We start from the raw sequence: 14,693 nt of genomic DNA on the forward strand, positions 1-14,693 counted from the left end.
GTCAAACGTCAGAGGAACCTCATACATATTTATGATGTGGTGCGGCCCGATTCAATGGGAGCGCATTTAATTTAATATAAGTTTCATTGGTTCACCTGAACCCGTTCGGCAATTTTATTGGTCTAATGTTATGGGGCTCAGTTTTGAAGTTTGTGAAACCGGGAAAAACCCAGGAAAAATCCATAAATTAGCCGCTTCGTTGTTTAAGCCGCGGGGTTCAAAGCATGAGAAAAAGTAGCGGCTTATAGTCCGGAAAATAAGGTACATGTTTCATATTAGTGTTTATACAAAAAATGTATCCATAAAATTATTTTGGAAAAACTTTTATAGAACACTTTTATATTGAAAAACTCCTGAGTGCATGTTTCAAATCACCTTTTCAGGTGCTGTTGCTCTGCTGAATATGTTGATTACTAATGTTATTATGGTAGTTATTATTATTTTTTATTGACATGAGTCACATGCACCTCTTCAGAGATATTCATCTTTTGGGATTTTTATTTTTATTTTTTACTTTTCCACTGTGAACCTGGTCATATGATCATTTCCTATCCCCAAATCAGCAATTCATATGGTCTGCATGTAGAGGTACCTGTAATTTATCTGGTGATTGGCTTTTCTCACCACACTAAGTGTGTTGTAAACTCTGCAAAAATGTTTAACTTGGATTGCCTTATGCAAATATTTGCACGCAACTCAAAGATTGATGAATGTGGCCTGTTGTGTTCAAGGGGCATTTGCTGACCTGCTGTTTTGAGTGCCATACTGTACTTGCTATATAATAATCTTGAAAGATCACATTCAAATTTCATCCGGGCATGCATTACTTTACAGCTTTTAATACAGCTGTTCAATTGGAGGTTATGCGAACCATACTGTCCTGAAACCAAAGTATTTGCAGAAAAATACAATGATTTAATGTGAAGTACACATTAAAAAATAATATAACTTTTCCAAAGTTGTGTAATATTTGGAAGTCTTGGGTGCTGCAGAAATTCCGTGGTTGCACAATGTACCTTCCGGTACATACACACACACACACACACACACACACACACACACGCACACACACACACACACACACAGGACAGTACTTTCTGTAGATTCAGAGTTTCCTGGTAGCCTCATGTCTGTGCCTCAACCCTGTGCCTTAATCCCACCCTCTTAAACTGTGGGAGGTACAAGACCAAAAATAAAAATACCCACAGACACAGAGACACAAACATGCTCACCTTCTCACACATAACGTTCTCACTCAAATTCTCAAGGCTGCAAAAAGTCTGCTTTGAGCAGTAATTTAGCTTTGGAGCATTGATTTAGGACACTAATGTTTTAAGGCAATCAGTGCATAAAGAAGAGTGCTGGAACTACATCCTGGAGAGATTATTTGATCTCTTAAATGACTTCAAGGTTCTGCGTCAAGAAGACAACATCTTGAGTTGATAATTACCAGTGCTCGGAGTTCTGTAAGGTGCAAATTGAAAGAGTTGCAGGAAAGCTTTAGAGGAAGCCCTTCATCGTTTAACATTGAGAAGTTGGAGAGTTGTTTTGCAGCAGGTAAGTGGTGCAATTTCACCAAGTGAAATTTTTATCAGGTGGAGAATTTAATCTGTCTTTTTTAATAGCGTATGAAAAAGACTTTCGTTTCAACTTAATGAGTAAGAATGAAGGTATTCTGGTTTTCACAATCATTGGATCATACGATGGACGTTTGTGCAAAACACATTAACAAACTAATAACACAACAGCAATTGGAAAAAAAAAGTCCTTATTATAAGGGCAAACTTGCTGATTGGACATTTATTTATTTCGCAGGCTGGTTAATGCGTTGACTTTAAACTTGAGCTGAGCAGATGTTCAGGCCATTGCTTTGCACAAATAAAACCACCGGTAGAGCCGGAGGTTAATTTTCTCTTACATTTTTTCCCTCCCTTACTGTAAACATCCTCCAGGTCTCAAGTGGTCTCTCAGACAGTCATTACATCAGCTTTTTATTTTTGATGATGCTTTTGTAAATTTGTTGTGGTGTTTTTTTTTTTTTTTTTGTGGTTTTGATGCCAACGGTTTGCATATGCATTTCAGCCCACTCTAATCTTCCCCTGTATTTCTGTGTAGCAATGAAGCCAGACAGCTTGCCTATGACAGCACTAAACAGCAAACAAGGTACAGTGTGTATCTTCGGCACAGGGGACTTTGGAAGGTCTTTGGGGCTTCGGTTGTTACAAGCAGGATACGAAGTTGTCTATGGATCACGGAACCCCAAAAATTCAGACCTGCTGCCTAAGGGGGCAAAGGTAATGCCACACGAGGAGGCATCTCAAAAAGCAAGTGTGATAATTGTCGCTATACATCGAGAGAACTATGAATTCCTGGCCAGTCTGAGCCAAGCTCTTGAAGGGAAGATCCTGGTGGACATCAGTAATAATCTGAAGAAGCATCAGTACACAGAATCTAATGCCGAGTATTTGAGCATGCTGGTACCTCAGGCAGTTGTAGTCAAAGCTTTCAACACTATCTCAGCCTGGGCTCTGCAATCAGGGAGGCTGGATGCCAACAGACAGGTAAGATGTGTGCAAGATATAAATGTAAAATCATATGATACACAAACAAAAGCATTTATAATAAATGTTGTGTTGAGATGGAATGCAAGATTTTACACAAAACACTATACACACATAAAACATTCAAAAACAATGTAACAATTAAGATATACTTTACATGGGTTGTGATGGAAGATTGAGGGTGGCCTGCTATGGAGCTCTGACCTCAACCCTATTGAACACATTTAGGATAAATTACAATGCTGAATGCACCCCAGGCCTCCTCACCCTACATCAGTACCTGACGTTACTAATGCCCTTGTTGTTGAATGAGCACAAATCTTTACAGGCACACTCTAAAATCTAGTCGTCCCAGTAGAGTGGAGCTAATATAAAAGGATATTGGGACTAAATGTGGAATGGGGTGTTAATTTGATGAATTTAATGATCAGGTGTCCACAAAACTTTGTCTATATAGTGTATTTAAAGGCCACAAATGTATTTCATTGACAACATGTTGAAAGGTTATAATAAATATGTGGCCTTCTTTTTTTTTTTTAAGTATTTGTGCAAGTGTCTTCAGTATACATGAAAAATTATTGGCCCCCTAACCTATGAGGTATGATCTTTTTTTTTTTGCAAGGTGTGAACGATATAAGCCCGTGACTTGCTTTGCAGCTACCATCAGAGTAGAGTTACTGTTATGGAAAAGTCTGACTGTTCAGAATTGAGACATTTTGTCATTAACATTTTTACACTTTATTAACTACAGTACATATTTACTAGTTACATTGAAGATTTACCTCATAATGTAAAGAAAACTATATGTAAGGATTAATATCGTAGGGAGTTGGGGGTTGTTGTTGGTTGGCCAGGTACATTCTACAACCCCCTGAAGTGCAGTATTTTCTTATAACAGCTTGATTGTCATTGAAATTGTCGAATTTCACACACGTTGAAATTTAAACACATCAATGATTAAAGGTTTTACTTAGTAACAAGACACTTTTTATAATTTCTTATTAACCGTTATAGATTTTATTTGACATGTCTCCAATTTGTTCCATCCTGTGTACTACAGAAACACTAAGATATTAGAATGAGCACATTGGTGTTATTCAGGTGTTCATAGTACAGCTGAACCGACCTTCAGAGTTATTAGGATTAGATCTCAAAGCTTGCTAAATTATAGTGGATATGTTCGTGATTATTTGTTTATATTATACTCACAACCTACAACCTATTCACTTTAATCTGTACAAACCTGTAATGCTATGGATAAAGTTATACTCCAGCAGCAGCACTGCTATAAGTGACAGATAGGGGAGAATAAGTGCAAAGCACATTTTAGAAAACAAAATCACAGAGACAATATGAGTGTCTTCATAATAGGCTTCATTTCAATTGTCCAACTATGTGTGATTATTACAAGGAAAAATAACTGCTTTTATTGAGGTACCATTTTAATACACTGTATGGACAAAAGTACTGGGACACCTGACCTTTCCACCCATATGCGGTTCTTCCCCAATTGTCAAAAAGACAGGAGGCAAAGCTGGAGTTGACAGAGTTGTTGAGATTTTCATCGGGAGCAATAAAAATTAACAGGATTAGAAAGTTATTTATTAGAGGGACCACACAGATAGGGTGTTTTGAAGACAAGGTAAGAGAGGCTAGATTGAGATGGTTTGGTCATGCTCAGAGGAGAGACATGGGGTACATTGGTAGAAGAATCCTGAGAATGGAGCTGCCAGGCAGGAGGAAAAGATGAAGGCCAAGTTGGAGATTTATGAATGTGGTGAGGGAAGATATGCAGGTGGTTCATTTGAAAGAAATAGATTTAGAAGACAAAGTGATTTGGAGACGGATGATCCGCTGTGGCGACCCCTAACGGGAGCAGCTGAAAGATGATGAAGAAGAAGAAGAAGATGTTTTTTTTTTCCCCAAACTGTTACCACAGTTGGAAACACACAATTGTACAGGATATTTTTTGGATGCATTGCATTTTTCCCTTAAACAATGTCAGTTTTGAATCTCTTTCTGACATTAATGTGATCATCAAGCAGCCTGCAACAAATCCACTGCACACTAAGGGAACCAAACCTGCTAAATTAAGTAGCCTCAGCAACTCTGGTACATTGTATGGTGGATTTGTTGTAGGCTGCTTGATGATCACAATAATGTCAACAGGCATTATGACACATGACTCATAGCTGATGTTGTGTTAAAATTTCTTTGGTAATGTCCTAATGTTTTATGAAAGGACAGTGAATGTAGTGTGTGAACGCTAAATGGACTAATATGAAAGAAGACAAATGCTGATCTGCATTTAATATGTCAACTAGGCAATGAGCAAAGTGCAAAGTATCCACTGAGTTACAGAACTGCCATAATTTTGCAGACTTTAACCCAAAATATCACACACAACATTCTCCTGGTATGTTTCTTAAACTTTGTTTTATTGATCATATTATGTTTAAAATGAACTTCAGCAGCATGCTACTTCACTTCCATGAAAAAAAGAAAATAAAAATGAAATGACATTTGGTTTTTGGTTGTCAGAAAGCTTCCTGCTTCAGTGTCCATTTCATCAACCCAATGTGTGTGCAGAATCAAAGCAAGGAAGTCACAGCGAGATGAAGCGCTCTCACCAGGGAATGTGTGTGCCATGATTGTTATTGCTTATTATCTAAAAGTCAAGGCCGCTGCAAATGCAAAATCATGCTGGTCACCAGAGGATTTTTCAGGATAAAGTTCATAGAGTTTGAATCCAACCCTAGGTTAACGTTTACCAATGGGTTATGGGTTAATGTTAACAAAAAATATGACATTCATAGTGATGTTTTCTATGGTATGGTATCTATTTTTTAAGCATTTTGGAGAATGGGACAAATTGAATGTTACTGTCTTTTTAAATACATAAAAAATTGCTGACACAGTGTGTGAACATTTCTTTTAATTACTCCATTATTTTGATTTATTACATTAATATCTTGTAATCTAGACTAATTATTGACTTCATGTCCATGCTAGAGGCCAACAGGGTGGCCTGTACACCCATGATCCAGTTAGACCCTGGCACAAGCCAGATTATTATTTCATACCTCACACCAAGGGTCGACAGTGCAGCCTTCTTCAATGACCTACTGATGACATGGGCCAGCAGCACTAGCTCTTATTATCTGTCCCATCAACCTGTCCCCAGATTTAATTTAGAGACTCTGGGAGTAGTGCATTTGGGTGTGGATGGAAGAGGCTTGCAGTTATATAAAGACATATTTAGCCTTGTAGAGGAAATGGAATACCTAGGGGAAATCAAAATGTCAATTCTAAAGAGATTTGATTCTAATTGTGCATGTATTTGTATCTGGTTAGAAGATATAATCAGTTCATTCTGGATAAATGTATTGATATTCAGTCAAATGCTTATGTTTTTGTTGTTGAGTCAGTGAGCAGTGAGCAGTGGGCAGGTGGGAAAGGTGTGTATCAGTGGGTTTTGCAACTGATATTTGCCTCCTGAACAGAAAAGGATTCTAATAATAATAAACTACACATTGTACAGAACTGAGGAAACAGAACTGAACTTTTGCTGCCACCCAAGTGTGTTGCACTGCTAAACCTTTGCACCCTGACCCTAACCTATTTTCAGGTCTGTGATATTCGGCATAGAATACAAACAATATAAAATATAAATATCTTTTCAGGTATTGATTTGTGGAAACCATGCTGAGGCCAAGCAGGCATTAGTGGACATGTCCCACAGTTTGGGTCTTACCCCTGTCGACCGAGGCTCTCTGAGAGTGGCATCTGAGTTGGAGGATCTGCCTCATCAACTCTTTCCCCTTTGGAGGCTTCCTTTACAGATCAGTGCAGGACTCCTCGGTGCCTTCTTCCTCTACGTTCTCATTCGGGATGTTGTCTATGCAAGAGTTGTCGACAACAAGGACAATTCCTTCCGCATCATGATCTCGCTGGCTAACAAGGTGTTTCCTATGGTCGCACTGGTGATGCTGGCATTGTGCTATCTACCTGGTATTATTGCTGCTTTTCTGCAGCTCTACAATGGCACTAAATACCGACGTTTTCCTGACTGGCTGGATCGATGGATGTTGTGCAGGAAACAGCTGGGATTGCTGGCACTGGCTTTTGCTTCTCTGCACGTGCTGTATACACTGGTGATCCCTATCAGATACTTTGTTTTCTATAAAAGGGCCAACATTTATATTTCACTGGTAAGCATGTTTGAGCATGTCTTAAGCATTTACAGAAGTGGACATCTTACATCTCCAAAAAAAAAAAAAAAAAGAGCTGACAATTGTCACTAAAATAACTTTATATAAAAAGTAATATGTAGTGTAAAACTGCAATGAGGTAAAAACGGCAAACCCAAGAACTGTTACAATTTTCAAGCTAAAAATTAGTCTTGTCTTGTGAATAAAACAGTTTAGATAAAGTAAAGTTAAAAGTTATTATAGATTCTAAAGGGATTCATCTAAGAATTGTAATTATTATTATAAATTATTTGTTTAATGAAACCTTGTTGATAGAGAGCAATAAACCCACATTGCAAACATGATTGGTGGAAACAGCTGTGTATTAGAAAAAATTATCACCTTACTATCTGAAATATATTAAATTCCATTTTAACTGTGGCCACGCATAGACTGGCCACACACGTGTCCCACAATTCTATATTTTACATACGGGCCAAAAAATACACTTAATAACTGGCCCATATCATGTTTGCCACGTTAAAGATGGTTCCATCTCCACCATTACTGGGCCATGTTTGGTTCACATGCCTCATGCCAGTGCTGACTGAATGCCAAATCAGGTCCCAAAGTCTTTGCTACCTGGGTTTGTTCTCTGCACATATTCAAGGCTCCCTGTAACAACCTCAGCACAGCAGCTCCAAACTACTGTATAATCAAGTCTCCTCTAATTTTTTACAGTAGATATTTTGGTCCTGTTTAAGAAAGCTTCATTTTTGGATCAATCAAGTGAGCATACAGCTGATCTTCCCCACCAACATCTGTTATCTGTTCAACATTTTCCTATTAGTTTTATTGTGGCTTGTCACTATATACCTGTATATTAGCTACTCTTAAACCTTTAGTTTGAAACATTAATATCATTCAAATATTTATGCTTTTTTTCATAGTGGTACCAACAAATTTTTCCACATCTGTGTATTTTGATACCTTTGATAGACAAATGTGTATCTAAAGTAAATGTAAAAATTTTTTTAATAATAAATAAATATAATAATAATAATAATAATAATAATAATAATAATAATAATAATAATAATAATAATAATAATAAAACAAAACCCTTCCAGTTACAAATGTAATGTTTTAACTGGAAATTTAGTCACCAAAATGTTTCAAAAATCTTATTTTTGCTGTTATGTGTGAATCCAAACCTGAATGAAAAATGTTTGTTCAAATTCTTTTAACCTTTTTACCTGAACACATATTTATCTTAATTGAAATATTTGAAATATTTCACGATATATTTAACAGTATGTTGTATCCTCCAAATTCCCTGAAGATTACATAAAATAAGGAAATAAAATTCATCTTTATATATTTTTCTCATTACCGTTTCACCCAATTTACAAAGTAAAAAATTAATTAAAAACAAAAATGTAATGTATTACATTAATGTATTAGATGTATGCTAGCTGGATGCAAGATCAAATAAATTATATTTTTTGTATTTGCTACAATAATAATAATAAAAAAAAAAAAAAATCCTCCACACTGTTAGTTTCAACCATTTAAATAAATGGTTTTCACACATTCTGTGTTAAAAAATATTTTTGTAGGTTTACAAGGGATAAATAGCATTAGCTTATATGGCTAAATCACCCATATACATTTATTTCAGACAAACAAACCAAAAGAATTGCCATTATTGAATGTGGGTTTTATGGGTATTAAATGCTAAGTCTAACAACAAAAAAAGCGACATATTATTAGGTTCATTTCATTCTCCATGCCACAGCTGCTAATAGCAAATCAAATGAACCCAATACAATGGGTTTAAAAAAACATTTTTACATATTTCTTACAAATTACCATGTGCATAAACTGTTTCCAAAGTTGTTACGGTTCACAAAGGTTAACTTTCTTAATGACTATGTTCCAGATCAAAGAAAACAAAACGTACGAATTTAACGCAATGTGGGCATGGCGCTCCGACTCCTACCTGTCCATGGGAATAATAGGATTTGTGCTGTTTGTTTTACTCGGAATCACATCGCTCCCGTCGGTCAGCAACTCACTCAACTGGAGAGAATTCAACTTTATACAGGTAGGAAACACAGAACTTTAGTGTTGATCATTTTTTATTGCTATATATAAAATTGTAAGTGGTAATTTAATTATGTCATTACCTACCTCAGTGCATTTGACATCCAAAGTGGGGAAAAAAAGGGCTATTGTTTGCTCTGTCAGAGCATGTCAGGCTCATAAAAAGCTCATTGACCTGCACTTTTATAGATGCAGGTCTGGCTGTTGATACTTTTATTATTATAGTGAACTTTAAACATTTAAGTAACATTTTGGATGGAAATTATAGCAATTCCATATAATGATTAATGAATGACATTTTATAACATTAAAAGTTAGCCATCTCACTCCTCACCTGATATGATTTTTTTTTTTCCAGAAAAACCTAAAACAAGCCATACCAGTGAAAAGTCTGTAACACAATACGATACAATACAATACAATACAACACAATACAATATAATACATGCATACAATGTTTTTAATTAGTTACATGCAGAAAACACCCCAAACTAGAAAGCTAAATATTAATTGCATCTCTTGATTTCTTTAATGCAAAACAAACAATATAGGACTGATTTCTAAGAAGAACCCACATTTTTTTTTGGAAATAACTTCCAATAAAATTGCTGTCCATTATTGTTTATTATATATTTAATACAAATTGGACCTTGTGTTTGATTTAGGATTAAACAGAATATTTTGAATATTAAAACAAATAACAATTTATGAAATAATTGGATTCTTAAACTAATGAAAGTTGCACAACTTTAGATTCAATCATTAAATAAAAAAATTAAATGTTGCAGCTCTCATTGAGACCTCTGCACCCATCAACAGGTAGTTTGGCTCTCTCTTATATAAGTCAAACATAAAATTTTATGTTGAGTCCGTGACGTGGGGCCGCCTTCCCGTGGGCTCACCACCTGCAGGAGGGCCTGTAAGGGACGGTGCTGTAAGGATTGGGCAGCAGTCGAAGGCGGGGGCCTGCTTAGACTGCTGCCCCCGCGACCCGAATTACGGATAAGCGGGAGAAAATGAATGAATGAAAGGATGAAAATGAATTGTTTTCAAAAGCTGAAAGGCAGAGGGCGAAAACAGAAAGAATTTTTTTTTTTAAATAAATATGTTTTAGTGTGGCCATGGCCTCTCTCCACTTCAAACCTTTTTGCACGTTTTTCACACGTGTTGGAGGATCCATGAGCTTTGACTAAGACAGAGCTTTCTAAAGCTGCGTATTAGGTTTTGCTCCAGAATGGCTCGTCAGTCTTGAGATTTCAGTATGCCCTGCACAGATCCAAGGATCCCTGTTTCAGATGCCGAAAAGCAGCTTCAAAACATAATCAAGTCTGAACTCATGAATCATTATGTGTTTAGAGTTTCTAATTACTGAATGCTGAACCCATGATTGTATTTTGCTCTGCCAGTAACTCTTCTCCATACAGATAAACCACAGCTGTGAATAAGTGTACTCATGTTTGCACTTTCTTATCGTTTCAGTCGAAACTGGGCTATTTGACATTGTTGCTGTGCACTGCTCATGCCTTCCTGTATGGATGGGACAAGTTCCTGCACGCGTCGGGCTTCGATTGGTGGATGCCTTCAAGCTACATGGTTTCTCTGGTGGTTCCCTGCATTGTTTTGGTTTTAAAAACAGTTTTGATCATGCCGTGCTTGGACCGTACGATCACTCGCATACGCCAGGGATGGGAGAGACAAGGCAAACGTGGAAAGGACAAAAATGCAAAGAGCAGCCAGCCACTCATTCTATAAGCAACGTGGCTTTATGCTTCATGTTTGGCATGACTTTTATTTTGTTGCTTATGTGCTTGTGCAGTGCAGTCGGCCTGCCTGCTTTGAAAAGCTCCAAAAATATAAATATGAAGGTTTAAAACTCTTGTAGGCTCTTGTGTATCTATACATAATACACCATTTATTCATTTATATCAATAACTTGAAAAATAGTAGAGGCTAAAGCACACTGTTTTTAAGGTGCTGGTTTGCTTGCACAGAATAACAGCTCCCCACTGTAGGTTTGAGGTAACAGTATACTATTAATAAAACCTGGCAGGGTGTGCAGTTATAGGAAGGTTCTAAAAAAATACTGTGTTTTTTATTCATTTATGGTTATGTTAACTGAAATTTTGTTTGCAGAAGAAGTTAGTTTCTGCTATTATTTACATTATAGGTTCTCAGTCACTAAATTTCTTTTTCCTTCAAGTTACTAAAGACATAGTGAAAAAACTTGGGTTGTAGCTTTAACTCTGTCTGTGACTGAGCACTGACACTGGAGACTCATACACAAAATGCTAAATAAACCTTTACTTACTTTACTAGTATATGCAGCATTGACCATGTGAGTCTTCATGCAAATTGTTACTATTACACCGAACTGAGCATTCAACAGTGCAGTGCAATAAATATTTTATTTAATCAATTAAAATTTTAGTCATCTGGATTTTATGGTTTTTCAAATACAAATTGAATTTAGCTGCCCCAAAAAAATCAGTTTGTTGTGCAGTAAACACTAGTTCTTTGTAGTGGTCTGTGTAAATTTTTCTTCCCAATTCCCAGTGTTCCTGAACTATTTTTCCACAAACATCTCCCTGCTGGCCCTTCTATTAAAGATATTATTGATTTAGCTGTGAACAGCCACTTTCTGTTTTGTCTGTTTGAAGTTTGCTTTCTGTCTTCAGATGCACAAAAGTTTGTAGACACCTGACCATACAAACTGTATGTGCTTTTTATTAACATTCCATGCCACATTTATTGACAATGTATTGTTATACTAACCTCCACTCTTCTGGGAAGGTGCTCCACTAGATTTAGGAGTGTGATTGTGGGGATTTTTGCTCTTTCAGACACAAGGGTGCTAATGCAGTCAGGTGCTGATGCAGGTTGAGGAGGCCTGGGATGTTCCATTTCATTAAAAAAAATTTCAGTATGGTTGAATAAAAAGCTCTACAGCAGGCCACTCAAGATCTTTCACTTTAACCAATGTAAACCAAAGCACCTGGGGAATTATCATGCTGAAACATGTTTAGATCTTCTAGTTCAAGTGAAGTGAAAATTTTATGCTACCACATACAAAGACCCCCTATACAATTGTGTGCCTTAAAATGTTTGTTAAGGGAAGACCCACGTATGGCTGGAAAAGTCAGGTGTCCCCTGACAGTAACCTGACATTACTTCAGAAGGATCTTTGTGTAGTTGAGTTCCTGATTATGTTTAAGACTGGAAAGCCTTTCAGATTGTACTGATTTTTAGGTTTTTTATTTGGAATATTCAACTTTTTTGTACAGCAGTTTTTGAAAGCATATTAAGATTCATGACATTTGTATAAATAAATTACATTTATTCAAATTTCAGGCTGTGTACATTGTTATAAATATCATTACTTTATCGCAATTCTGAATTAATGCACTGAATTAAAAATGTATTGTAACCATAGCAACAAATAGATATAGGTGCATACAAAATAAGATGGTTGATATATGACAGACATGAGTAAAACATACACACTTTTTCTCCTGCTCAATATTTCTTAATATCAGCTGCATATAACAACTCATTCAAACAAATGTAATCTTTATCTCTGTATATCATTTATAGGAGGCACAACTGTAGATCTAACAACCAGCAAATAAAATCAATAACAAAATCTACTGTTATTTATATATTTTTTGTCAGCATTTACACTGCAAACACCAATGGCAGTTTTAACTTGACTGTGTCTTGTGTATGAACAGATATGCACAAAAGTTGACAATATGCAAGAAAGTGTTTGTTGCTGTGACAGAAGTTTCAGGCAAGGATGTGATGTATATTTTGGAAATAATTTTAGCTGGGCTGCACCCCATTTCTAAGTAGAATATAGGATTCACCAACCTCTCTGAACCCTGTTTGATATTGAATTTGTGGAAAAAACAACAGCCACCACACACACATACACACACTTCCATACATTTCATGTTCTTTATTTCAAGGATTGTTAATACACCCTGAGGCAATCAACTGCCATAGAATTACTTTAGAAGTACCATAGAGCAGATTATACTCATAGATAGACAGACTTCTAACCCTGAATGAGATTTCACAAATACATGCCATTATGAAGCTTATTTTCTTTTCATTTGCTCCAGGACTGGGAAACCTCTCCATAAAAAAAAATTTTTCTTCAATTTAAATGCACCAAACACAACTTCCATGTGTTTTCGTAACAGCTTTAGAGATGACAAAAGTACACAAATCCTTCGCTCAAGTACAAGTTCAGATACTCGTGTTTTAAAAGGTAAAAGTTCAATTACTGACTACACTTTTTCACTCGAGTTAAAGTATTAGTGTATTGCTGTATTAGGGCCATGCTGGTAACCGGATCTCACATCATATTTATATATTAAAACAAAAGAATGTCAAATGTTGTTATCTAATGAATGTATACAGGATGAACAACCACTATATAGAAACAGAGCAAACAAGATGATGATCAGGTGATAAGGAATGTCTCTGTTCTCAGTCATGTTTACATCGCTGACTTCTTGTTGCCTTCTGCCTGGCTTGTTGTTTGTGGGCTTCATAGCTTCATATGCTAGCCTACATCTGTGGTGTATGATAGCCAGGAAATGATACACCAGTGGTAGGTTGAAAAGCCATGCAATAACAAGAAATAGGTTCATGGACTAAAAACAGAATGCAATAAGAAGAAAAAATATTGATCATGTCACCAAACAGAAGAAACGAGCCTGGTTTGAAAATGCAATAAAATAAATAATGAAGTGAAGTGTTGATACAAAAAAAATCTACTTAAGTACATTAACAAAGTATTTGTACTTTATTACTTTCCATCGCTGAACTATGCAAGTAAACCATGCCAAACAAACGGCAAACACTCATTACGCTTCAATTAAAGTGAACTAACTGGATAATGGTGGTTAGTTAAATTCTGAAATCAGGCTAGAAAAAAGCTTATAGGATTTTAAATAAATAAATAATACACACCCTGAACGTGACCAGACATGAGAGTTTTGTTTTTCATGCAGGGTTTTGCTGCTGAAAATTCAAGCTTAATCTACCAGCTGCCAAACCACAAGCTAAGCCGGTCAAGCTGGTAGACCATCTTTGCCAGTTGATAGAGAGGAAACACAGACTTGCCAGACTCTATGGATTTTGTCTGGAACTTCTGCATTTTTCACAGTGATGTTTGCTAATACAAGTTATAGGTCAAATTATTTTAAAACCATAGTCATGTGGAATATTTTTGTCCCTAATGAAAATGGCAGATTAACCATTTGATATATGCATTTGGAAAAAGTGACAATTGTGTAATTGCTCTGGAAGGCTTCCACTCTTTCCCATATTTAAATCTAATAAAAATGGTGGTTGAATTAATTGTTAGATGCATCTGGAATGAGTGACATGGGAAGCTCCGCCCACATTTGCACTGTCTAAAGCTATCTTCACACATGCAGTAAATCACAACTACTGACTTCTGGCAACATGACTGACAGTTACCACGCACCAATAGAAGTGGGTGTCTCCAGTAATGCAAAACAAAGTTAAGAAAAGGTTAACTTTAGGCAAATATAAGGTGACTTGGCACACCAAATATTAATAGGAGTGAAGACAGTAGAGAGCATGTGATCCAACCTTTAATTTCTTCTCAGAAGTAAAAAGTTGGTTGCACCAGACACTGATAAAAATGACTATGGCAGTCAGTAGTAGCGACACCTACTGGAGCCATTATTTAGCCCTTTCTTTCTCTCAAGATAATTTAAATGTGAAATGTATGTTCAATACATTATATTACAAATTTTATTCTTGATAAACGTGAAAATCAAGTGAAAATTGCAGCAATTTT

General features: G+C 36.2%; 1 protein-coding gene across 1 annotated transcript; it reads left to right on the top strand.

Moving 5' to 3' along the window:
- The first annotated feature begins 1,036 nt into the window (after positions 1-1,036).
- steap4 (STEAP family member 4) lies at positions 1,037-12,204 on the top strand. Its single transcript, XM_083529134.1, has 5 exons — positions 1,037-1,557; positions 2,116-2,561; positions 6,245-6,772; positions 8,694-8,858; positions 10,337-12,204. Exons 2-5 carry the CDS (start codon positions 2,118-2,120, stop codon positions 10,607-10,609), a joined length of 1,410 nt encoding a protein of 469 aa, XP_083385260.1. The 5' UTR covers positions 1,037-1,557; positions 2,116-2,117; the 3' UTR covers positions 10,610-12,204.
- Positions 12,205-14,693: the final 2,489 nt, after the last annotated feature.

This window comes from Silurus aristotelis (assembly GCF_946808225.1).
Source record: "Silurus aristotelis genome assembly, chromosome: 25".
In the NCBI taxonomy this organism is placed as follows: Eukaryota; Metazoa; Chordata; class Actinopteri; order Siluriformes; family Siluridae; genus Silurus; species Silurus aristotelis.